This window comes from Falco rusticolus, chromosome 4 (genome assembly GCF_015220075.1).
Source record: "Falco rusticolus isolate bFalRus1 chromosome 4, bFalRus1.pri, whole genome shotgun sequence".
Classification (NCBI taxonomy): domain Eukaryota; kingdom Metazoa; phylum Chordata; class Aves; order Falconiformes; family Falconidae; genus Falco; species Falco rusticolus.
Genome location: NC_051190.1, coordinates 53814221 through 53840461, shown reverse-complemented (window position 1 = coordinate 53840461; position 26241 = coordinate 53814221). Strand labels below are relative to the sequence as shown.

At 42.6% G+C, this 26241-nt stretch overlaps 1 protein-coding gene across 1 annotated transcript in view; it reads right to left on the bottom strand.

Annotated features, from left to right (window-relative positions):
- Positions 1-26063, bottom strand: part of CCDC13 (coiled-coil domain containing 13) — a 31954-nt gene extending 5891 nt beyond the window's left edge. The window contains exons 1-14 of the mRNA XM_037386904.1: positions 25952-26063; positions 24744-24874; positions 24416-24636; positions 19487-19635; positions 16841-16983; positions 13643-13729; positions 13261-13377; positions 11939-12043; positions 10047-10211; positions 8099-8275; positions 6253-6459; positions 4986-5119; positions 2608-2691; positions 1659-1787 (exon numbers count right to left, since the gene is read on the bottom strand). Coding sequence (XP_037242801.1) covers positions 1659-1787; positions 2608-2691; positions 4986-5119; positions 6253-6459; positions 8099-8275; positions 10047-10211; positions 11939-12043; positions 13261-13377; positions 13643-13729; positions 16841-16983; positions 19487-19635; positions 24416-24630 — 1712 coding nt within the window. The 5' untranslated portion in view covers positions 24631-24636; positions 24744-24874; positions 25952-26063. The remainder of the gene's footprint in view (positions 1-1658; positions 1788-2607; positions 2692-4985; positions 5120-6252; positions 6460-8098; positions 8276-10046; positions 10212-11938; positions 12044-13260; positions 13378-13642; positions 13730-16840; positions 16984-19486; positions 19636-24415; positions 24637-24743; positions 24875-25951) is intronic.
- Between the last annotated feature and the right edge of the window lie 178 nt (positions 26064-26241).

Here is a 26241-nt window from a genome sequence, read left to right as displayed (position 1 = left end):
AGAATTTCCTTCTTGACCCCACAAGTGACAGCTATTACTTTCTGAATCAAGAGACCTGATTACTTATTTCCCTCCTAGCTGGCATAACTAAAGAAATATTACAACTATAATAAAATTAAATCACTGTCTTAAAAAATCTAGCTACAGGCAAGACTCTGACCTCCTGTGGTAGTGAATTCCTAGGCTGGTGACATGCTATGAGAAACATTTCGCTCAGTGGTTCTGAATTCGCTAAACTTGCATTTGACCAGGTTCCTCTGTTAAAATGAATAACTTAAACTAAAATGTTCCTCTAGCTCTCCCCCTTCCTCCAGCAGGGCCAATCCTAAAATTCGTTTACAACAGAATCTTCTGACAGTATATACTGCTCTGCAGAAAGTGACTGTGAAACACAGCCCTAAATTCTGGCAGCTGCTGTAGAGAAATCCCACTCCTGTAACCATTCCCAGTGGTCTTCTCTTGACTTAAGCATTATATGTGTTACTTGAGCTTTGCTGACCCACACTCCAGCAGGGGAAGGGAAGAGGAGGAATGCCTGATTTTTTTTAACACATATTCATGTTGAAATATGACTGGATGCTCTATTATCCTGGGGTCTTCCAGGAGTTATTGCACACAATCCACAAAATTTACTTTACCTGCAGGAACTCTTGATAACTCATGGTAACTGCGGAGCTGCTGAATCATCAGTCTACGGTACATTTTACAAGCAGCTGTGCATTTCGTTGACTCTGTGTTCTTCATTATCCCATATTTCTGATGGCCCTATTTCAGCTACCACTCACACCTCCATCTTTATCTAATTGCATAGCTCTATTAAAGTCACTGGGCTTACAAACAGGAATAAGATTCTCCCAGTGTATTTTCCCAGGATTTAGCCCTTAAAAGCACCTCTACCACAGTTATAAAAAAAATTATTTTTCTCACTGCAATTAATTGTATGGGACAAAAGTTAGTCAAGTGAGAAATTATAACTATTGTAAAATAAAGCAAGCAAGCAAGCAAATAGTGCCTATTGTATTCAAAAGCACACAGACACAAGTATATCTTCCTAAAACTGGAATACAGGTTTGGGAATCAAATAATCAACATTCCTTAACAGGGAATAAAAGCAGTAGCTAAAAGGTGTCCAAAGATAAAAGACTTTGCTTTTCCTGCCCTCCTAAAACATAGTTAGCTTTTAACATCATCTTAAATAGAATTGAATAACAGAAGAAAAAAACCCCACTGCTATGCTCCAGTTAAACCAGAAGAAATTAATTTAGAAGAGGATATAGCAAAACTTAAAAGAATGTGAAAAGCTTTTGGAACAGAAGTCAGATTATAACTATAATTATAGTATTTGCTACTGCTGAATAATATTGCTGCCTAAATAACACCGCACATATATAAATATATGAATTCTAGTTTTATCTAGGTGCAGCAAACGTGAAGATGACACCATTTTTTCTGCCCTTTGTTCTAAAAGAAGAATAAAAAAAATGAATCATCAACTAGTCAGGGAAATTGAGCAGAAAAAAATTAAAAGCCCCTATTTAAGGAAAGGTTCACATTGGCAGCGTGTGATGGACTGTACTGCATGCTATAGACTCTCACATGTCTCAAGCACTCCTGAATCGCAGCATCCCACAAAGGACACTGGCAGAGCGAGCCACTACCTTTTCTGCAGCACAGTGACCAGTTCCAGGAGCCTGTCTTTTTCTACTTCAGCAGCCTGGCAGAGCGCCTTGTGCTCTGTGATCTGCGTCTGCAGCACTTTCAAATCCGGGCTGTCAGTGCCAGTAAGCCTAAAAGCAGCAGAAGCATAGAGAGTCCGTTTCCCATTTCACAAATGAAAGAAATGAAACAAAGACAAGATTTGAAAAACATATCAAAATACATTTGTCTGAGGACTAAGCTGGAATGCAGCGCCAGGCTCACTATCCCCCCCCCCAGCATCAGTCTCCATACCGCACTAAATGGAATACAAGTATTTGGAAATAAAGCCACCGTGAGTTTAATTAGAAAGGTCTTTTCCTTTGCAAGGATGCTTTCCCTTCCCATCACCCCTGAAAACAAACTTCCACCTCTGATCAATTCGCTATCACCAACTCTCCTCCCATTGCTACTGCCAAAGTAAAAGAAGTCTATATGTGGGTTCTCTGAAGTGCTACACTAAGCTATTAAACGGCATGGTATTGATTTTCTCGCACTGAAAGGCTTCAGGCAGCATTAGTATAATGGCCGCTCTTGTGCCTAATATGTGATGAAAGGAAGGGGCAGTTTTCCCATGGATCCCATTATTATTTACTTCATTACTTCTCTAACCTCTCTGCATAGCAGTATTCAGGAATATCTGCTTTAGAGCAAAAAGCAGGAGAAATCTTGACAGTTCGGGGTGAAAAGGGAAAAACGGGATTTATGGGGCATAAAACTAGCAATCATTAAAAAAATTAAGATAGCAAGATGTTAGAGCCTGTGTCAGAGCTCTTTGGCAGCATCAGGTAGAACGGATGGTGAAAGTAGCTGTTCATTACAGAAACAAGGCAGACAAGGATAAGGCTTGCCAGCAGCTTGCGGAGCAGTGCAGGAAACCTCCCTTGTTTATGATGATGTTTCTACACATACCTTCCAGGTGTGATGTTATTCCTGAGAAGGGAAGGCTTAGTAGCTGCCGACTCTACAAGTGTATGGCCCATCTTGGACACTGTGCTGAGAGGAAGAAAGCTTTGTTAAGCACTGAGTTCTGCAGAGGGCAGTCCTCCAAGAACTCCAGTCACTTTTCAACATCTGTTTTCATGCTGCCTTGTAGGGAAAAGACTCCCCGAGCCTCCTAAGTGGGCATCACACAGGCCCTGCATACACAACAGCTCAGCTTGCTCCCCAGTTCCCAAACATGCTGCAAAAACACCTTGTGTCTCCAACGTATGAAAACTACAACTCATTGTTTGATCTCTGTGCTTCTGGGGATACTTTGCTGGTAATCCAGACCGGCACTGTGGGGCTCTGTGTCAGAGAGTAGCCACACAGCAACTCAGGAGCAGGAATAGCTCTCGACCCTGCCTGGCTCACACCGACCACGCAGCCACTGCTGCTGTGTTTCCTCACAGGCACTGCCTTGGACCCTCGCACACAGCGCTCTCATCTTACACCTTCACCCAAGGGTGAGAGACAAGCACATGTTACTGTGTCTGGCTGATGGGGTTTGCACATTGCATGCTTTCATAACCAAATGAACCCCTGTTCTACAAGATGTACAGCTTTTATTTCCAAATGCTTTTTTAAAATATACTTTATATAGTTTTCTGAACCCTTATGCTTTGCGGAGAGCCTCAGGAAGACCTGTCAGGCTTACTGTTGCAAGAGGAGGAGTTACCAGTAACACCAGAGTATCGCTTCCAGTCTGGGTGAGTTTTATGCATAATGATATGTGTGCTAGGGACATAAAATTCTAGTGTGTGTTTGTTTTCGGAATTTGAACGCAGCTGCCTTAAGGCAAGTCCCTGTAGACTTAGCCCATGTTTCCTTGTCTTCAGGGTGCAGCTAACAGAGGATAAAGCCTTAATATTGTGGAACAGGCAGAGCTGCCTTCTAGGCTGGGAGTGGTTAATCCTAAAATCCAGTTAAGGTTGATAATAACAGAAGCGTCCCAGTCCAAAAATGCAGATTTTTACTTCGACATCTCCAAGGGGCTTTAGTTCCTATTTATAGCATTTTTCATTTCATCTTTCCTGATAGGAAAAGACGATTCACTAAAGTAAAATGGAATAGAGAGTTCATCAGCATATTAAAGTTAATGGAACGAGTGAGCCCTGCTGACCAAGTTATTAACAGCTCCTGCCATTTTCAGACTCATTCATTGCCCACCTGACATGCCAGCTATTTTCATGACAGAGCTATGTTAGCCACATATACAAGCAATAATTTATGCACTACACTTAGTGGCTTCTACAAAGCCATTACCCAACCTCATTTTCCTGCTTGCCTTCCTGCTTACCATCAGCAGACATAAGTAAAAAAGTGGATAAACACAGATTTGCTCCAGGAGAGCACAACTTCTGCAGAGTTAGAAGTGGGAGAACAAAGTCGGTCATAAGGATGTAACAACAGAGATGTAGAAACTTTCAAATTAAGGCTATTTTAACTCTACCTTGAAAACACTGAGAACTTTTCTCAGATTTTGTACTTAGATTCAGGAATACAGTTGACAATTTTATAGCCAAATTCAGTGTCTAAAGTAATGTGGTAGGTGAGTTAAAATTACACAGAAGGAATCAGTTGCAACTTTATTTCGATGAAAATTTTCCTCCTTCCTCAGAAGACCAGTCTCAAATCCTCATTGTCAATTACACTATGAACTCTTTAGCAACAAAACCAGCATTTTAACAGGAAAGGATATAATTTCCTCTGGTGCTGTGGTCTCTTTACACAGCCAGAGCAACCAGAGTCACAACCATGTAAACAAAAATTAGATTTACTGCTGTATTAAGATTAGTGTAACTTATATGGTCCTCAGTGAGGCTTTAAAAAGGGTGTTTGTTAAGAACAAACAATGTGGCACGTTTTCAATGTTTTTGAGAGTAAACCCTACTCAAAGTGTATTTATTGATTTAAATAATGCACTGGTGATTTAGTGCTTACCTAAAATGGCATTTTGTATTAATTCGTCACCCTGCTTTCAGAAGTCTGCTCATTAGAAGCCCTGTTTCTCATAAGAAAGAATCACAGGCACTTAAGCTAACCACATAAACATTATCTGAGTGGAAGAAAAAGAATTAGCTGCACTACCATCATGCCAAATGTAGTAATGTCTGCAAGTCTGTATATCTTTATCTGTTCCAGGATGAAAGTCCAAGAGATAATGTGATTAGAGATTCCCATACACTGTAAACAAGCTGCCACAGCTGTTGGCGCACAGCATTTGTGGTTTGATACAATTAGCTGGGAAAACCGTGCTTCTGAATAACTCACAACAATTTTAAACATGGATATTGGGGTCTTCTTACCGAGCAGATCCAATCCTTCCAACCTGATTGCTGCCTGATGCCAGAGGCTTAAGCAGAGAAAAACCAGGATCTTCTGAGAGTTCAGAAGGTGGTGTATCAGCTCCTGAACTGTCTCCTTGATGGGCGGATTTATTCTGTTAATGTTGGAGCAGGTTATAAAACCAATTACACATTTCAAAGGAAAACAGCTGCATCAATGCTTAATCACCAGCTTATGATTTTTGCTACAAGCATGCCAGAACTTTTCATTTACAGGACCTCCTCAGAAACTTTTCTTTAGCTTCTATCCATTGGAGGATGAAAACAAAGCAAAAATCAATAAAAAGTGCAGATTCAGATGAAATCACAGGGTGCAGACAGTGTCGCTGGAGAACCCACAGTACAGCAGCACCATTATCACCACCAGCACAGTTGGTTTGTGTCCCTAACCTAAGTTTTATCTTGGGTTCAGTGCTCTAGCCCCCATTACTGAAGTATCTGACAGATTCACAATCTCAGCATAACCCTGTAGGGTTTTATGTCAATGGGAACTGGATGCCTAAATGCCCTTTAGCAAAACCTGACTGCAAATGTCAGACCACACAAGAAACCTTTGGCAAGTTAGTGGCTGCCTCTCAACTCCCATGCCTGTGCGCTGGCAGTAGTACCATCTTGCCTCTGTCAGTTGGCAACACGAGACCATGAAAGTTGAAAACATTTTTGACATAGTAGCCATAAGGGGCCAGCCTTCCAAATTCTTTCATCTGTACAATGAAATTTCCATATGCCTGAGGCCTATCAGACCTGTATCAATAGCTTGGAGATCTATGGAAGGTTTTGAAGCAGCTTGCAGTGGGAAATGAGAGTAACTTACTAAGGGTCCCATCACCCCCTAAAGGGATGTGGCTGATGTTGGCTTCACCTATGTTTCCTTGCATGCTTCTGTCAGCAGCCAAGGATGCTGAATACTGAGAAGTCCCCACTGCAGTGCAACCCTTGCTGTCTGTTATGTGACAGTCCTGACATAGAGGCACGTGCGGATGTGATTGATATTTCTGTTTTCTGCTGCTTAAACAGCTTGAAGTTATGTACAAACAGGAAAGAAGCTTAAGAGTTACAAGAGAGAATTCCTGCTTTATCATTGCATCGGGAGAGACTGTCAGTAGGACCGGTATTAAGTGTCACAACCTAGCAACCATCTCAGATAACAAGGGAGAAGGAAGTGGAAGAGCAGATCTAAAACAATTACAAAGTGTGCTCCTCTAGTTAATTTCTGCTGACTGCCTACCTGAAGTGTGAGTTGCCTAATCTCCTCTTCCAGCTCTTGAACCTTTGCTTCTCGTTCAGCCACCATCTGTCTGAGCTTCTCTATAAGGCAGTTTTGTTGCTGAACCTCACTGTTCAAGTGCTGCCCTAGCATCTGCTGGGACTCCTTGTTCTTCTCATCCTGCTGGCTCAAGTGCTTTAAGATCTCCTGCATTTGCTTCTGCTGGATCTGATAAAATAGAAACAATGAGTGAGATCTCCACTTTTGTACACAATGATTATTAAGACCCCCTGGATGTTTTCACCTTCCAAGACAAATACCCATTTAGGAATGCTAGGGCAAACCACTGCCCTGCCAAACCCATTCCCTGGTGTAAGCACACTGATGTCACTAGTGCTACTCCAAGAATTTGATCCAATGTTTAAAGCATGAGATCAACTTGCCTTGTTCTCAGCATTTTGCACTGAAAGGACTGCACAGTACATCTACTTGCAATGCCCAGACACATGCAGCTGGGCAAGGACTCTGTCCCCACTGGTCCCTGCTTGTCATATCAAGATTTTAGTGACTTGGACGGTGCAAGTAGAAAAGACCTGAGCAACTGAGAGATTCAGTTTGCTGGCAGCTTTGCTACTGAGTGTAGCAGAAAGGAGATCAAGAGAGTCTGGCCTTTGACAAAGGTGACTTTTTCATAAATTAGATAAAAGTAAAGATGTCAATGTGCTTTCTGTGGAGTTAGAACACGATCAGATTGTGTGACAGTGGTATTAAAAGATGAGGGTAGCATGAGATGACAGCTATGAGGCTGGCTGTTTTACCAGTGGGGTTTGGAGTTTTTCTCATGCTGACAAATCTAATTCCTGTTGGATAGTTTATTCTGCAGGCCAACAAACTACAAGCAAGGTGCTTCTTTGATGTAAGGGATAAAAGCAGGTTAACCATTCCTTCTCAAGTAAACTCGCATCTTTCTGTAATAATTTCAGTGAGAATGCTCAGACTTGGCAAAAGTAACAACTGTTATTTGGCTCCTCTGTAATCTGCTTAATCTTCTGGTCAGTACCCATATTCCCCGTGGCTGCCAAGAAAGGTGAATACCAGCTTAGTCATAAGTATATCTTAGCTAAAACCTATGAACAGAAGCAAGGAAATGGAAGTGATTTGAAACCTGTGAGAAGCTGGATCAGGAAACGCAGAACTAAGCCTTCTAAAGAAGTAGTATATTTTCTAATTTTTTTTAATGATTATTATTGTAATCGGGGAAGACCATTTAGAACCATGGCAGAACAAACTGATCCTGCAATCCCATGACAGCAGCCATTTATTTCAGTGTAACTGCATCTGGAGTCTCTGATAATACTCTTTGTCTTGAAGGGGCCAAATCTTCTCAGCTCCAGCTACTGCAAATGAATGTGCACACGGCTTAGGGCCCATGGTTCAGCTTGTGTGTTTTGGGCTGTGTAAACCAACAAATGAAAGTGCAAGCATTCTAAGGAAAGTGCAGGCATTCTAAGGAAAAAAAAAATCTACAAATGAAGCTGAAAGCTGAACAGAGAATACAGTCCAGCTTCACAGGTCAGGAATGAAGCCCTTCTACCTACTAGACAATCCTATTTCAGCTTAAAGCCACTTAACTGCAGCTGGGTCACACCTGGTGCTGTCTTGCAGCCTTTTACATGAGATCTGATCCAAAATGCAGAAGGGCTTTAGCTGACTAGGAAACCTCTGGCTGTCAGTTTGATTCATCAGGCTCTTTTGTACCCTAAGGTTGCCTGCATCATCATGTCATTAAATGACATCATGTTTCATCACTTATAGAAAGAAGGCTGATCTGCAAGGGCTGGGACCAACAGTAATAGTCAGACTGTACCAGCAAGGTGTCTATGAGCTCATCGTCGTGTTTTCCTTTCTCCAGCAAGGTTATGATCTGTCCCTTCAGGGTTTTCACTTCACAGCACAATATCTTGTTCCTGGCTTTTGATGCGTCAAATTTTTTTTTCACTTCCTCGTGACTTTTTTGGAGAGCATCGTGTTCCCCAGTGAGTTTCTGTAGTGACAAAAACACATCATAGGAAATGACAGTTAAAGCCTATCACCAAGCCCCAGGTGCTTTAGTGAGCTAAAGGAATCACACATTGCCTGGCAGAATCTAAAAAATGTGACTGGCATACCATGTCAGTAGAAATTACAAATGCTATTACTTGCTGCCTGCTTGCCAGCATCAAAAAATGGTCTGCTCAGAAATACAAGTGGACTAGATTAGTGCAGTGTGTGCCAGAAGTAAGTGATAATTTTGTGTTAAAACCTGATTCGGTATGCTCCTGCTTCTTCATTCACCTCACCATTCTCCACCAAGAAACCCTCTTCCTTCCAGGTACAGGGTGGTGATGCCACACTTGTCGCTGCACTCTCCAGACTATCAAGCTGAAACAAGGTCTTCTACCATCTCATACCAGCATACCCTTCATACAGTCTCTCTGCTGCCTTCTCATCTCGCCTCATCCAGAGCGTGTGTTCTCTCTCCTCCTGATTCTTCCTTGGCTGCTGTCTTTCTATTGGCTGCCCAACATCTTAACCAGCCACAGCTGCACCTTATCTACATCGACCAACCCGCCACCCCTGAAGCCAACCCACAGTTGTATATTATCAGTGCTAATTAACCCAGCTTCATTCCACTACACACACTATCTAGTAGAAGTTGTCCTTGGCATATGCTGCTCCCTGAGCCGTGCCTTCACCTAGATGAAACTGGCCGGAGAGCACGCTAGCAGTTAAGTACTAATGGACAAGTACAGGGGAAGTTATTGTGAACAGAGCCCGAAACACAGAGGCAGAAGTAGAATCACACAGATTACAGTTATTGAGGAAAGCCTTCCCTGTGCTGTGTGCCTGTAGCTATAAATCTCCTCTTTCATTTTCATGGCCCAGAGTAAAAGGTGTGTATCACCTCATTGCTCATTCTGTTGCATGGTTAAATTGTGGTGAGAAAAGCAGCAGCTAATCAAGCTCTGGGATGGTGCCAGGTGGCCTCTACAGAAGTGAATACAGCAGAGGCACAAAGGGAGATGTGCTTTTCTAACCTGAGTGTGTGTAGCTGACCACAACTACCCACATTTCTTGTGGACACAGGTCTACATATCCTTCCCATCTCAGGGTTTACAGCATATGCCACTAGCTATAGCCTCTCTCCACTGCTAAGCACTGGATGTCTGTTTATTTTTGTAGCAGCTACATGTGATAGATGAATGGTAAGACCCATTTTCAGAATGCCTCTTAGAGGGTGGCTGGTGTCATTCTCAGCTTCATTCTGCTCAAGTGTAGAAGGCCACAGCCATACAGATATATGAGGTGTGAGGGGGATGTTTATATTTAACATTGCATGAAGAATGCACATCTGGCCCAAGGGCGAGAAGGATGCTGCACAGTTTGGAGAGCAGGGCTTCTTCCTATGTATGCCTTTAGTATAAAGCCAATACCAGCTGCATTGCAACCCAGAGCCTCTCTCCCTCTTTCCAACATCACCTATCAGCTGGCCACATTGCAGGCCAAATGGATGCATCTGACACAGCATTCATGAAGCAGAGGGGAAGCCCAAATCTTGTACCGCAGAGGGATGCCTAGCCATACAAGAGTGCAATACAGACAACAAGCATGGAAACCTTTTGCTCAGTCTGTAAAGTGCAGCAGAACTTCCTCCAGCAGATCAGGTGGGTTTCTGAAATGGTCTCTGGGTAGGCTGTAACATATACCCTGAAGATAAGGCAAGTTATTACACACTATATACCCAAACAGGACTCTGTCAGCTCACAGGTTTTTACCTCCAAAGTTTCTTTCTTTTCTTTTTCCAAGTTGCGAATCTTCAGCAAGTTCTTCTCTTGGGCTGACAACTTCCTTGGATCACTAAGTGCCAGCAATTCCTCATCAATCTCACTCAGTGATGTTCTGCTCTTGTTTTGACCCAACTGATTCTCCAGCTCTCGAACCTAGGGGACAATAATGACAGCTTACCCAGAGCCTTTACCAGAAGTACAGGGGTTCAGCATCAAAGAGGACATTACCAAAGGGAGCAGCAACGCATTACGTCTTGACATTTTTGTGGTTAACTAACACAGAGCAGTATCTGTTCGTTCAAATTTAAATTTGTTAGCTGTTAACAAACATGCAGATGTCTAGGGCATCTGTGCAGGGAGGAGGTATGACACCAGACCTACAGGAGATTCAGGACACATGAAAGATCTGTGCCTTATTACAGCCACATGTGGAGGCCAGACAGATACTCCAAAGCATCTTGAATGCCACCAAACACATGTGTGGGCAACAGAATATCTTAGATCTCTTCTGAAAGGGCAGACACCCACATACATTTAAGCATCTTGGTCTTTAGCAGAATCACTGTCCAGGATGTCCACAATCAAAGGTACAGTCTAGCTAGGTACCTAGCACTGTTTTAGGTGCCCTGGGATACTGGAGACATGTATGATGCAGGATCTACAAGACATCCATGCTCCCCTGGAGAGACGGCCAGAGGTCAGAGGGACACCCTACAGCATCTTGGCTGGCATTAGACACCTATGTGTAGTCAAGTGAACTCAGCCCCTGCATCTCAGCTATTCACTACAGACTTCTTTTAAAGTCTGTAGAAGGAAATGGGCACTGCTCCAGCAGAGTTCCTCTGCCCTGCTCTGGATGTGTCTTCTAGGATAAGATGCACCTACCTCACTTTTGATCCAGTGACTGTATTTACAAGATTCCCACTGACTACAGAAGGGCCCTGGGGAGACTGGCTCAGAAAGAAATTTCTACATTATAGCAGAGTACAATATGTGCAGTCTTCAGATGAATCCCAGCTAGGGGGTCTAATGGAAGGAAAGTGTAATTTGCTCAAGGGAAAGTAGAGGTTAACAATTTCAGTCAATCAGAGTGGGGAAAAGAAAAGAAAAAGGGAAAAAAAAAAAAAGAGGTAATTAAACAGCAGAAAACCAGGAAAAATATGTAACAAATTGCTGGAAAGAAGTTTTAAGATGCAGACAAAACTGCCTCCCTGTCTTGAGCTGACATTTCAGCTAGACTGTGCCTTTCAGAAGATTCAAGAGTTAAAGACTTTACTGAGGTTCCTGAGGGAACAACTTGAAAATCTTATCTGGCCTCAATTCTTCCCATCTGACTTTGGGCACTGAACAAAGGTGTCTAAGTCAGAGCACAGACACTGACAGGGCTCCTTCTGTACTCAGTGGAGAGAGGCACGTTCAAAACATCCTGGGATTCTAACTAGGCTGCCATAGCTCTCCAAGGTCACTGAACTCTCTCCTTCGACACAGATGCAGAAGATTCCCAGCTTAAATACTGAAGCTTGCGTATTTGCACTAGACTAATTAACATAGTTTGCAGGAACTCTGAAAGACCCTGCACATATCAACATATATTTAAAATTTAACTCCCCACCACCACACACACAGTCCACCCACCTCAAAAAACTACTACAGAATTACTAGAAAGTGTTTTATTCTAACAGTTACTTTCTTATAGAAAAGACTGGCCGTGTAGTTGCAGTAAACACTGTACCGGGACACACCTTATAAGCAAGTATAGATGTTAGGAATTACTTAATGAAGACTAACAAAATCTTTACCTTAAACTGAGGTAATATCTATACTTAGAAAGAACATCCCAGCACCCAGCTTACATGGCACCATGCAGGGTCTTAACTCACCTTGCTTTGGAGAACAAGAATTTGCTGGGCTCGTCCACGCCAGCTGCCAGAATTGGTCAAGAGATTTTGAATATTCACATCTTCCCCGACTTCATTTGCTAAAAGCTATGAAAAAGGGATTAACATCAGAAATAAGGCCAGGCTTAAACACATGTGCTGGGGAAAGCAGAGGGAAAGCTGCTCTCTCTAGCAGTAAACACAAAACACTGTTATCTGCACATAGCGGCCTGCATCTGATATTCAGTATCTCATGTGTTGTAAGCTCTTTCAGATCATTATTACAATATAGATTGTTGGTGGGTAGGAGGAGTTTGGCTAACATGAATCGTTTTACTTGTTGAGGTAGGTAATTCAGTGATAGATTTGAATATTATTCTTTGCTTTTTTAAAAATAGGAATCCATGTTTTCCTGCTTGCCATAAGGAGTGTCAAATTGTACTGTTTAGCTGTATAGCCAAGTGTCAAACTGTGCTACTTTTGCAAAAAAAGAGGATTTCAAATTCATCACCAAGGTTTACTAAGCATTACTAACAGTTTTCAACATATGTAATTATTTTTGATACAATGAATACTTAACCAGATCTTAAACAGGAACAGAGCAGAGATATTGTCTTAATACACACCCTTGCAATCAGAGATTAAGCCAATCTGTCTTGCACAATTCTGACACAGCCATATTAACAAGAGCTAAAGTTAGTATGAAGAGCATTTAAATTATTTATAAAAAGGTCAGCAGAGTTCTATTTTTAGGACCATATTCTCTACTCTGATCTGCATTGCAGCTCTCCTATGCAAAGTAATGAAACAGAGCACATAGTAATGCTTCAAAATCCATGATGAATCAAAGAGGAAAAGGTTACTCTGGATGTCACTCCAACAAACTGTTTAAATGTGCTTTAGTTCAAGCACAGTCTTTAATCCCATTGACTTCCATGGGACTGAAGCCTACATTAAAAGTAAATACATAATTAAATGTTTTGGAAAGGAAGAATGGGCCTGAATGTATGCTTCAAGTCAATCACAAACCTATTTTGCTGAACCAGGACTTCCAAACCTTAAAGAATCTGTACCCATCATAGCTATAGAAATAACAGACACAGTCATTCAGCTATGGTGGCAGAGCATAAATCCGTGTGTCCATGTGCATACCCTTCCAATGCAACCACTGCATGCACACCTTTTCTTACCTCCTTAACGTTCACTGGATATATAATACTTTATTGGAGGCTAATCAAAGCTCAAAAGAAAAGAAGCCTCCTGATTTCACAAGCATATACCTCTTGCACAGGATCCCAGCCACACACTGCATCCTGCAACAGTACCTTTTGGATCATTCTCAGTTCCTGTTTTGTAGATTGGAGTTGGTTACGATACTCTATCACTTTAAAGTTGGCTGTGGTTAATTTTTCTTGCAACGCTTTCACCTCTGGACTTTCAGCCTTCGAAGAGAAGAATGTACTTGTTAAGAACAGAATCCTCAGCAAAAACCCAAAGCGATTCAGATCCACAGATTCATCAGGATCACTGAATCCCCTCCCAGACCCATGCCTTCCCTAAGGTTGGGGGTATAGGGGAGATATAAACAGAGCAGTTTGGTCACAAAACTAGTGACAGGGATACACCCTTGTCATAAGGAAACGGCTGTGCAACAGAAGAGAACTAAGTATCAGCTTCTGATTTCCTCTCTTCAATTACAATTCATACCAAGTTTCCTTCCGTCATCTTCAGAGTTGATTGCTCGATTCTTGCATCACCACCAAGAGAACGTATTTTTTCTACAGCTGTCTGTAGCTGGAAAAAATAGTTATTATAGAATGAATACAGTGAAAATTATACCTCCATGCAATATTAATTAGCAAAAAAAGTTACATCATGGACATTTATTTACTCTAGAAAAAAAGACTCTTTCATTGTCCCTTTTTTTTAAACAGAATCAGTAGGAAAGCATAAATTTTTTTCCTGAAATGCTTCCCAAAGAAGCATGTGTTATTTTACTGTGAAATACCTTCACTGAAAATGCCTCTGAGTTGCTGAGATGGGGTAAGTTATCCAGACTTCTGGGGGATTTTGTCACCATAGGTTTATAAAATAAGTGTTTATATACATAAACGCAAATCCAGTACAGTACAGGATATTTCATAAAAAACACAGTTTTACTCAGCAGAAGAATGTAAAAGGAGAAACAACTACCTAACGCCCTATAGCTGCAATTTAGTAATAATGTTAAGGCTCTTCTTTAGCTGGTAGCTCTAAAGAAGCATTTCTCAACCCGTGAAGAACAGGTCTCCCTTATTGCTTGCCACAGCAAAGGCAGGCAGACACAGAGCTGCTCCTGCTCCGAACCATGTCCTGTGCTAAGGTTGCAAAGACTTCTTACTGGACGGAAGCGCAATGAATTTGGAGCTGGAAAAGGCCAGGAAATGTTGCTTCAAAGGGCTGAGACTTCATTCTTTGAGGTGGGTGGAAAATCTTGATTATTTCTGAACAAAATAAATCTCTAAGGAATAGCTTCTTCATTAAAGTGATATCTGGGGAAACACAGAGTGTAACTTGGAGCCAGCTTCAATGTCACCCTTTCCTTGGAAGCAAATCAATGGTTAGGCCACCCTTTCTCTTCAGCTCATACACTTTCAGTCAATGGACTGAGAATGAGAAATTTCAGCTGCATTGGCAGCTTCTAGGTCTAATTCTAAGGAAGCTGTCTGTAAACATCCGTTTGCAGACTTTGTTTACATGTATCACCCTTTGCTAAGTGATTGCTCAATGGCCACACCTCCTTTTGTTTGTGGGAACATAGTCATGTTAAAACACTTCTGATTTACACATATTTCAGTTTTCATACAAGCAAAGAGCAAATATTTATGTAAAATAACAGTGTTTTCTACTGCTGAAAGTGCATACTGTGATGCATTTGTAAGGTGCCAACACCACAATTAATTTTGCAGATATTAAGGCATCTATCTAGAAGTAGGCATAGGTATGTGACTAAACTCACAAATCAAGACGTTCCTTGTTTTCAGTGTGGGTATCTGTACAAAGAAAAAATACACTCAGGGAAGCCTAACTTTCAGCTCTCTACATTACATCAAATGAATGGACTGACTGCAGACTCTGTTTTGTTGCCCACCCACAGCTGTCCAGTCCCACTCAAGGCATCCGAAGGTATTCAGCAGGCCTTCAGCTGCTGCACCAGGACTGCCAGTCCTGTCACATCTAACAGCCCTGCAGGGGCATCCGAGATGTCAAGTGGCATCTCAGACTGAACTTTCACACTTATATGTTGGCAACTGAATGGCACTTTAGGTGTCTTGGTTCTTTCTACAATCTATGGAAAAAGATGAGTGTGTCTAGACAGTGATCCAGCTTAGCTTAAGAGTTACTAAAGAGATGTGAATCACTGCAGGTTCCTGTCTGTGACAGCTCTTCTCTTTCATCATTCAACATTTTTCATAGATACCTCCCACTGTCAAACGTTGCTTTAATTTTACCCGTCTTTTCCATCTTCCTATAGTCCTACCAACCAAGTACAATCCAGAAACGCAGCCAGTGACCATTAGTTTAGAGAAGAGCCTCCCCAAATGAAGCTGTGAGAAAATACAAATGACTGATCAGGGCATGGTTCCAGTCGGGTTCACGCTGTGGTTCACCTTTACCTCAGATGGGACAGGTCGTTGTGTTTGGTTCTGATTTTGATGGTGCTGGTATCTAAAGAAAGATTAATATATATCTAAAGTGTCCATCTCTGCTTTGACCAAAAATTATTGCACCTTGAACATGTCTGTTTGCTTTGAGTTTGATTTCCTTTCCTGAAGCGTCTGCAGTCCTTTCTTTGGGGTCAATATCTGACGATATTTTAAGTTTCTGTTTGAATAATAGTCATTACGCTTCTGCAGTAGGGGGTTATAACCAAGCTGATTTTTCTTGAAATTATTCATGGCTTGCTACCCTACTTGTGTGATTCTGTGAGTCCCCAGCTACCCCTGGTATTTCTTAGCCAGCCTGCCAACTGTTTGACAAGATCTCTCTGACCAGAACACTCTGGATTTATGCAGGAGGTCTCAAAAATTTAATCTACCATTTCTTGATCTTTCAGGTAACTGGGGTACAATTCAGATAGATGCATGACTCATGATAGTAACTGACTGTGAAAGATGGGAGTCAAAATGCATCTGTCAGCATGATAAACATTACTGATCTATTTAAATGATGTCTTCTAGGGAAGCAAAATGCAGGAAAAAAGCATTAAAAATTATTCAAATTTTACCAGTATTGTGTAAGGAAGAGCAATAGTAGCCAACGAACAAAGTAAACATTGACATCAGGGCATCTAATTTGCATTTCAGCAGTCACTTGAGTAGAATTATTCCTGTGAAAGGTTAGCACATAAAAAAGTTATACTACACCAGAAAAATGAATTTGCCTGAGTGAAGATTTGCTGTCTTATGTGATATTGCTTGTTACTGTCTCAGTTCTGGAAGAATAGAGTGCTAATTAATTACTGGTATAAATAAGGTGGGAAAGACAGACAATGTTATGAAATTTGCTCCTCCTCACAAAAACAACAACAAAAAAAATCAGAAAAATATCATTGCCATACTGCTAGAAAAGCCTCTGTGCTTCAAATACAAGTGAAAATTCCTAAATGCTATTTCATAAATCTTTCGCTTATTGTAACTTATGGGTATCCTTTCCTAGCTCCTCCTTTCTGCAAAGGTGAAAACAGCTGAGGGCACACATCCCTCTCTCCTATCATGGACAGAAATTACAAGAACTCAAAGCAAGTGTGGATGTAAGAGCAAATTCAAAAAGGGATCATGAATCAAATTTTCTACAAATCCTCTAGCCCAAAAATTGGATTTCTATGTTTTAGCACATAAAAAGAAAATAAGAAAAATGGCTCACTTCTCTCTCCAGCTCTTTGACTTTGTTATTCAGTTGCTTCACTTTGGCTTTTTCACTCTCAGTCTCAGCCATTATCTCACGATTCTTTTTGGCCAATTCAACTATTTTAGTAGCTGCAACATCTCCAGCTAAACCAGACGTCCCTGCAAAGTATACATAAAAGCAAAGGACATATCTTACAGGCAAGATTCAGAATAGATGATGCTTTTGTTCTCTGTCCAGTGCACAATGTACTTTTATTGTCTAATCCATTACTCTCAGAGCTGTGCCAGGCACTGAAATGAACAAGTGAGGGAAAAGAGGCATCAGTGATTCCAGCTGGATTGCTTGGTCCTTTGAGTCAGCATCACATTATAGCTAGCAAAGCCATTCTACACTTAAGCAACAGCCACATGTCAGAAGGCCACAAGGGTGGTCGTACAGCATTACTACATAGAAAGGGTAGAGGTGTTTCCTCTTCACTGCTGTAAAGGACAGTTATCAACAGGGTTTTGTGGCATATTACAGAAAAAGACAACACTATTTTTGCTGGTTGTTTACTGCTGGAGGAATTGCTGAAACAGAGGTGCAAACTTTTCTAGACATCTGTCCTAAAAGGTCAGGCACACTATTACAGTTGTGTCCTATATAACATCCAGGAAATTTCACTGTGCCTACTTATATGTCCCTTGCGATAATACACGGAGCCTTACTGTATTACTCTTCTAACTGCTCCTTTAAACAGACAATTCATTCACCTCCTTATCAGAGAGGCTTTGATTAGTGTCACAAATAAAGTAATCCACAGGACTGGCTTGTGTGTCACTTCACTTTTGTTAACATCCCATAGGTGAAGAAAAGTTCTCACTCAAGTGCAAAATCAATATAATTGCATACAATGTCCACAGAAACCTCTACCTCAGCAATGAATATCAGCCTGCAATAACAAATCCTTGGTGGGATATACAAAGTTCGAACTCATCTGCTGTCATTCTTTTTAACACTTTCATCCTCCTTGAGTGCTCTGAAGTAATGATTTTCTGCTGGTACCTGTGAAGATTCTTCAAAAACCAGGGTGAAATGCAAAGATGACAGATCAATCAAGTCAATTCTGAGTCCCATAAAACCCCTGGAGACATTAAAGGGGCTATGCAGAATACAGCCAAGAATAGAATATATCACTATTTTAAAACCTTGTAGAGAATATTATTTTTAAAAGTATTTCCATTTTTCTCGCTCCTTTATCTGTGTTGCCCCTCTTATCGAGAGGTTACTTTTTCCTTAGTTTTCATGATAAATAACAGCTGCTAAGGATCACAGTAAGTACTAAACTAACCAAAAGCCAGGCTGGTGCTTCCATGTGATGGTCTTCAAATGCACGGCACACATTTAATCAAAGCTTTTAATTCCCAAGCATTGTAGGCAAGTCTCTTGCCACAACGCAGACAGGGAAGACAGAGGCATGGGGCAAACTGCTGCAAGCTAGCATAGCAGTCAGCCAGAGAAGCTGAAGCAGGACATCTGGCTCCTGGTCCTGACCCAGTAGTAGTAGCTGATCATCACTTCTACATACAAGCTACAGATAGTTTGTAAGAATTAAGATGTAATTGAAGTGTTATTTAGTTCTGCCTATGGCTGGTTTCCCCCTTCTCTACTAGCCTGGTCATCACGGCTGACCTGAACAACAGTGGCACCCAGTGGAAGAGGTGCATCCTGCACAGTTCAGTTTCCAAAGGACACCCAAGCCACTTCAGAAGCTGGACTTTGCATTCGGCCAGCATCCTGCATGTGCCCTACTCAGGCAAACAAAAGGAGCCTGAATAAGGAATTTAACACTACATAGCAGAGAAAGCTGCAACATTGCTGTTTGATATTAACAGAAAGTTTTCCAAAATATGATTTCTATGAATCATCATTTTTTTGTGCCAATAATAGCAAGTTTGCAGATGATGTGTGAGGAACAGAGATCACTGTGTACCCCAAAAGAGCATTATACTTCTTTTAAGGGACATGACAATTATTAGTAACAATATTTTGCACCTCCGGTCTGACCTGTCTGACTACCAGTGGTCGTAATAGTATATAGCATTATAAAATACTATTATAAATAATTGTATTCAAATTTTGCATCTCATGAAACCGAAGGAAAGAGTAAGGCACAGACCTTAAAGCGCACATGCCATTCCCTGTGTAAGTGCTATCATGCCAAACCATTGTGAGGAACTTTCCTCTGCAAATAAAGCAATGAGACTCCTCACACGGGAGAGACATCAATGCTTAGCAAACTCTGCAAATGCAAAGCAGTGTCAGCTTAGACCCTTGCAAGTTTATGCAGCAACTCTGAAGTGTTGACTAAATCTATACCCAGGTGACTAAGTATTTTCAAAGTTCAAAGTCCAGTGATTTCAGTGCTGTTGTAAATTACTGCAAGCTCAACAAAACAAACCTCTCAGCTGAGAATTCTGATTCTTCCTAGCAGAAGCTTATTACAGGAGTGGAAACAAATCTAACCACAGTATGACTGAAATACTCCTTTTTAGCATAGAGCAGGTAAAGAGATGCACACGAATATTTCACTGCCAGGAGCTCACAACAAATCTTCTTACCTCTATTGTCATGAGCATCACGCAAACTAACATAGTGAGAATACAAAGTTACTGTGGTTACCTGACAAAGCCAATCTGTCCTCCTGTATTTTTTTCTGGAGTTGCTTTATTTCAAAATCTTTCTCTGTCATCAGTTTGTATAGTCTGCAGTTCTCATCTTGGACCTCTCGAAGCTGATCCTGGAGCTGCTCGTTCTCAACCTCAAGCAACCTGGGAAAAAATAAACCATCATGGCGAATGTCACTGTCATGTGCTTCAAGCAGATGCTTCCAAATATAATTAATTAAATGACTGTATGCTAGATGAGCTGAGCTTACTAGGAGTGAATTTACTGAATTAAGCAGGATATCCTAAGCCTCAGATCAGAACACAAGCTGATGATCTGATCTATTCAGTTAACTAATTTCTTCCTTAAAAATCCTGCACTTCCTTGTGTTGTCTGGGGCAAAACGTTACATAATGGGCACCTTTTCAGTGTTCTTGAGGTTACTGAATAGTCTTACCTCACTCAGTCCTACCTATCTGGTTCTTGAGAGGAAACCAGGCAGGCTCACCATCCAGCATCTGTGACATCCAGGCTTTACTTTCCATACTTACCGAAGACAACAGAAGTCAACAGAGCACGAACTACAAAAGCTGCTACTGAGGTTCCTTCTTTTAAAATGAATGCTCCATAGCAATTCACAAAAGACCAGTTCCCTGTGTCCTCATCTGATTTTCTTGGAACCCCACCAGCAAGGACTAGCATCAGTTTGTATTGTTAATGTTGCTTTTTGGAATTAATTTAGAAACAAAGAATATGAAAAAGCCCCCTGAAAGGCAGAAAATAGCCTTGCTTCTCCTGTTCTTCAGTGCATTTAGTAACATTTAAGGTTTCAGCTCTCTAAGATATGGAGGGAATTAATAACCTTAAATCTCTTTGCTATCCTTACATGATGGTTCCTCTGAATGTAAAATCTAGAAGCTAAGGCCTCAGGGGCCCCATTAAATTGAGGGCACTACTAGGGTATCCATTTTCGATGCCCCAACATTATCTGAGCTCTCTACGTGAGGCCAGCAGCCATGATGCAGGGTTCTTCAGAAAAATTCTGGCACCCAGGCAAAGAATTGACAACATTTCAGATAGCACTTGCCACTTGCAAGTCAACCCCAAGAATTATTAACATCCTTCAACTTTAGACATACCTTTTAGCCAGAATCCTCCAGACAGCAGCATTTCAGAGTAGCCATGAACCCGTCTCCATTCCCCAGAGAGGAAACCAAATGTGCTCAGAGAAGCCATACTGACACTGGCGTTGGCAAATATGTTTGTGGTAGAGGCCCTCCTGGCTCAAGTCAGAGGTTCCTATTCTGCCTGCCGCTGAGTTTCCTCTCTCCTCCCATCTGAGTTTCCTCATCTCCCCCTACTTGAGTTTCAGGGTGGGTCCCACTCCGTACCAAGACATGGGTGTCTCTGTGAGCAGCAAGCCAAACTGCACACAAAATTCACAGAAGGTCTAGTCAATACAACCAGTGCTGCCCACAGACTAGCTGCCACTGCCAGGTGATCTAAGTGTACTGATGAGGGGACTCCATTCATTTACCTCCACACAGGTGCTATTTGGGCTGCCCACCCATCCCCCAGCTGCTGCTGCTGAAGGGTGCAGGTCTCCTGTGTCCTATCTATCATTCCCACAGTATTCTGTGATTCTATGATTCCCATGTGGAAATTCCCAACATGCTACAGCATCTCAAATATCATTAGACACCTAAGCCAGCCAGATGAATTGGCCCCTAGATTGTTAGTATCTACAGTGTGAACCTGAGTGTCTACACTTTGGTGACTTAACCTGGAACGGAACCTTTGCTCCAGACTAGAACAGAAGTAGGTAGCTTGGATGATCACAGAGATTTGGATAAAGCCCAGTTGTTACAGTATATACGTGTGGCTATAGACATATCCCCACCCAGAGAAGTCTGCCATCTCAAGTCACCTACATAATTTTTATTCAAAAGGTTTAGTAGGCTTCTTGCTCCAACTGGACTTTGGAGCTTTTAAACGCACACTCCATATGTGCATGTCAGAATAAATGACCCCTTAAAGCACTGCCATAAACAGCACAGTCAATTTATGAGACAATTCACAATCCACAATTAAGAAATGCACTTCTGTTTCAAAGCTGCAAATCAAAGGGAGATCAAAGGCAGCTGTTTACAAAGGAGAAGAAAGAAAGGAGCAATCTGAGTAGAGAAGAGGCAAAACTAAGCTATTCCCACATGTACCACTCAGCAGTGAGCAACAAAACTGTGCAGACTTAATTAGTGACACATGGACAGAAAGATTTTTAACTGTTAGGGAATTAACACGAAAAAAAATTCTAAGCTCTTAACACACCTGATCAGCAATGTCTTCCTCAGAGCTGGCTTCCAAGTCTTGACAAAAAAGCACTTACAGTGGGATGGGCTACACAGAGCTGGAGTCTCCTTTGAGAAACCTTCACATTCCATCCCATAGTGACCCTAAATGTTACAAAGGAGCTAGCAGGTTCCACCCAAGAGGCTCAGCTACAGAAAGTCAGACAAAAGAAACAAGCTGCAGAAAGGTAACCCTTTTCACTCTAGTTGGAGGAAACACAGCCAGGTGAGGCCTATGAGCAGGGCCTGCGACTGAAACCCTGGTAAGTGTCTTTCCCAACTCTGTTACAGATTCTCCGTGTGATGGGGAGAGTCACTTAATCTTAAATATACCAAACAGATCAGGGAGGATAAAGTTACAAAAAGAACAAAACAGAAAGACAGAAATGTCAACTAACACTCGTCTAAACACAATTTGGAAGTAGGACGGAAGGAAGGAAAAACAAACTCCCAAGGCTCAGAGGAAGGGAGACTTCTGAGGGGAGAATGTTTTCCAAGCGCTGCTATAAACAACGCTGACATGCTGAAATCACTGCCAGTGCAGACCATATGGAGTCCGGTTATTCTGGAACAAGTTTCTAATGTGTTGTCATGGGAATACTGCAACGTACATCCTGGCGAATCCCTTCCAGAAGCAAATTCTGCCCAGATTTGATACACTCATAGCCACACTTTTGCTGAAGGCAGACGTACATGGGCAAAGGACGATCCAGATAAATCTGATACACCTGCCAGGCCAAATGGGGACTTTTAACAGTCAGTGCCACTGAAAACAGAGGTAAGTAATAGCACTTGAATTACTCAGACCTAAACTACTGAACTGTAAATAGTAGAAAACCATTAGAACTCTTGTGTACTCCACACGTCGGAGTATGCACACTGCACCAGCACCTGAGCCCCTCTCCTCCACCACCACATCTGAAGTACGGGAATCAGTCTCCCTCTCCATTAAAAAAAAAAATAAATCAGATCTTCATAGTAACCTTCTATGTGCTATCAGAACAAAATGTTGAAGGGAGAAGGACAGCTGGTAGAGGTCAGATCAGAAGCATAACTTGGCAAATCCCTCAGCAAAGCCATGCTGAGGGACCTATATGTGAAGAAGACAAGATACGATGCAATGGTGAGAGCATTGGTTTCTAGGTCAGCTGCCTGTTTCCACATAGACCTCCTTTGCAGCATGAACACCACATTCCCAGAAGCACCTGAAAGTTTCAGTGGTTCATTCCTGGGTTCCCTGCAACTTCACAGAAGCTCTGCTGCAGCTTATGCACTTGGGCATTTAAGGAAGCAATCTTCAGAAACAAGCTGAGCAGGGAGTTGCCCAGAGCAACTCAGAGGGAATATCAGCATTTAAGAAGTAATAAACCTTGGTTAGTGGCTTGATAAACTTTGGTAGAGGTGCCCTTCCCCACTCTGGATTCCGGGAGGGGAAACTGTCTCAAAGGTATACGGTTTTCCACCCATGATCTGTTGGTTTTGGCTGAGCTGCCAGCTTCTCCTTCCTGCCCCTGTATCACAGTACATCATGTGCTGGGGTAACACAGTACCCCATCATGCTGTCAATAAAACAGTCTGTGGGGCTAAAGCTGTAAATGAGATCACTGAAATGACTTGAGATAAAAGTACGCTTGCCCCAGAAAGTGAATGCAGTTTCCAGCAAACACTCATATGAGCACAGGTGCGAAGTGGGAAGCAAAAGCGGGAATTTCTTCAGCTGGCTTTACTACCAACACAAAGCAAATCCCTAACTAGCCAGCACTGTAGTAACTGCAGACGACTTTGGGATGTGTCCAGCTGGCTTCAGACCTGTTCTAGTGTGTAAAAAAAATATGAATTGAGTCAGAAGAAAAGACTGACTATATCCTAGAAGGAAGATAAATTATGTGAGCTGGGGTTTCAAATCTCTGCTTCAGTCAGTTGAATTATGCACTCCAGTCCAAAAACAAGAACCAGGGAGATCCATACCAGAATGTCTAATGTCCTGGTAATCCAGATACTACTCCAGTGGGTGAGACAAGACCCAAACCCCTGTCCCCAGTGAGGTTTAAAACCCTACTTTGTATAACCCTGTCAAGTATCTTAACCAGAAGGCAACTCCGTCTGTGAGATCCTCCTATGTAGCTGTCTTTTGATCTACTGAATCAGGTTATATGGCAAAGGTAGCCAGAGGAACACACTGCACTGCCTTTGGCCTGCACTCATTTAGCTGCATTGCCCTTATTTGTCTTTGGAAATTACTCACGTAGGGAACCTGTTTGTTTGCAAGACTAGGCAGGAACTAACCAACAGCTCAGAGGATGCTTGTGATCCTGAATTACTGGATTTCATCAGATAGTACCTAGCTGTCCTAGTGTGGCAGTGTTAACCCCTCTGTCCTTTCGCTCTTCATTTGTGAAACACTGATAATAAAACCCACATCACAACAATCTAAGGATAAACATGTTAGGGACAGTGAGAGTCTTCTCCGGATAATGAAAGCCCAATATGTGAAGACAGAAAGTGCTATGTCAACTTAATAATATGAGTTTCACAAGGTCATACACAAAACATACTTCTGTGACTTCCTCAAGGAATGGTTCTGCTACACCTTTACCTTTTGCTGTCATCTTCATTTACAGGTTGTCCTGTTTCAAACAGGTTTAGATCATTTGGGATTCCAAATGTCTCCTTTGCATTGCCATTATCATCCTTCTGACTGTTCTGCTTTTTCTTCCTCTCCATTAGATTTTGCAGGCGTCTTTGCTGTTGTTCTTGATAAGCCTTAAACTGGCTTTTGAAATGTTCATTCACTTTCATGTCTGACTCCATTGTTTACTAAAAGCATAACAAGAAGAAAATAAAAAGTGACAGAGAGCAGAGATCAACATCACTTTGAAAAACATCCTCTTCTAGCAGCTGCTTTGCAGTTTTTTCTCACTGACCTCTGTGCAGTCTCCCTGCCACCTTCTCCTTGCAGTCACTGTGCTCTTCAGCCCCACGGCCTTGCTTCAAGCGCCTTTTTCCATAAATGGCTTTCAAACAGTCTTGATAAAAGTTTTCGGGTCTTTTCACTCTAGCATTCAAAAAGCAACGTTTTAAAATGTTTTTGAACAGATCTGTTTAAATAAATTTTTTTACAGAAGAGCACATTGGGGTCAAATCCAAGCAAATGTGGCAGTTACATTATACTGACAGAGATTATAGGAACAGAGATTGTTTGCAACCATCCAGACTTCCTTCCCACATTTCAAACAAAGGTGCAGATCCCCCCATTGTTGGGTTATTGTGGGACTGACAGAGGAAGAAAGATCTCCATTTATCCTAATGCTTCCTTTGGGCACTAGACACCAAGACTGTGGCTTGCATCTTTCCCCCACATTTCTAAGCATGAAGTGATAACATTAAAGCGATAATATTGCTACCCATTTAAATGTCTAGAGCTTTACTTAGCATGACTAAAGATGATGAGTTTTCTGATGTATTCCAGCCCCCTCTCCTTCTGTTTGACATTCACTGTCAGCAAAATATCTAGTGCACCTTTGATCTAGGAAAAACAACCAGTAAAAACTTACGAAGGCACGCCCTCCACTGAGTAATTAATGCAGGCCCTTACTCACACTAAGGCATTAATCATGCTGATAAAGTACCAAATGCACGCTATGTCCCTTTGTGCCTGCACGTCCTGTTATGGGCAGAGATGTTCTGCAAACAGCTTTACCTCCACGCCTGCCTCAGGACAACATGGGTGTGTGGACAAGGTGGCATTAAGGATTGACAAGCCCAAAGAGCAGAGTTCAGTGCCTCTGCACAGCCCACAGGACTCGTGGGTATGAGTGATCCTGGGGTATGAGGGGTCACGGAGCCACACAATGGTTTGGGTTGGAAGGGACCTTAAAGACCATCTAGCTCCAATGCCCTTCCATGGGCAGGGACACCTTCCCCCAGCCCCGGTACGGTGCCTCGGGGCACCCTTTGCCTACGTGCGTACCGTACCGACTGCAAACCCAGCGCAGGGGGATGTGCCGCCCGGCTGCTGCGTGGGGCGCGGGGCTCCCTCTGCCCCGCCCGCCCGTCCCGCGGCCTGACAGGGCCGCACTGCACCCTCCGCCCCTGGGCCGCCGGCCCGCGCCTCCCCCACCCCCCAGCCTACCGAAACCGCCTTTCCCGGCCCCGAGGGCAGCGGGAGATTCCCCCCGGCCGCCCTGTCCGGCCGGCTGCCCGCCTCGGTAGGGCCGGGCCCAGCGGCTCCGGCTGCGGCTGCCGGCGCGGCCCTGCCCCACGCGGTTCCCATAGCAACGGCGCTCCGGCCGCCAAGGTCAGGGCAGCGCCGCGCATGCGCAGTGGTGGTACGGCACGGCCGGCGGCGCGAGCACGGCCTTCCTCAGCCCGGCCGCCATGTTAGCTCCTTCGGCCGCCGCCTGCCCCGGGGCGCTTCCCGGC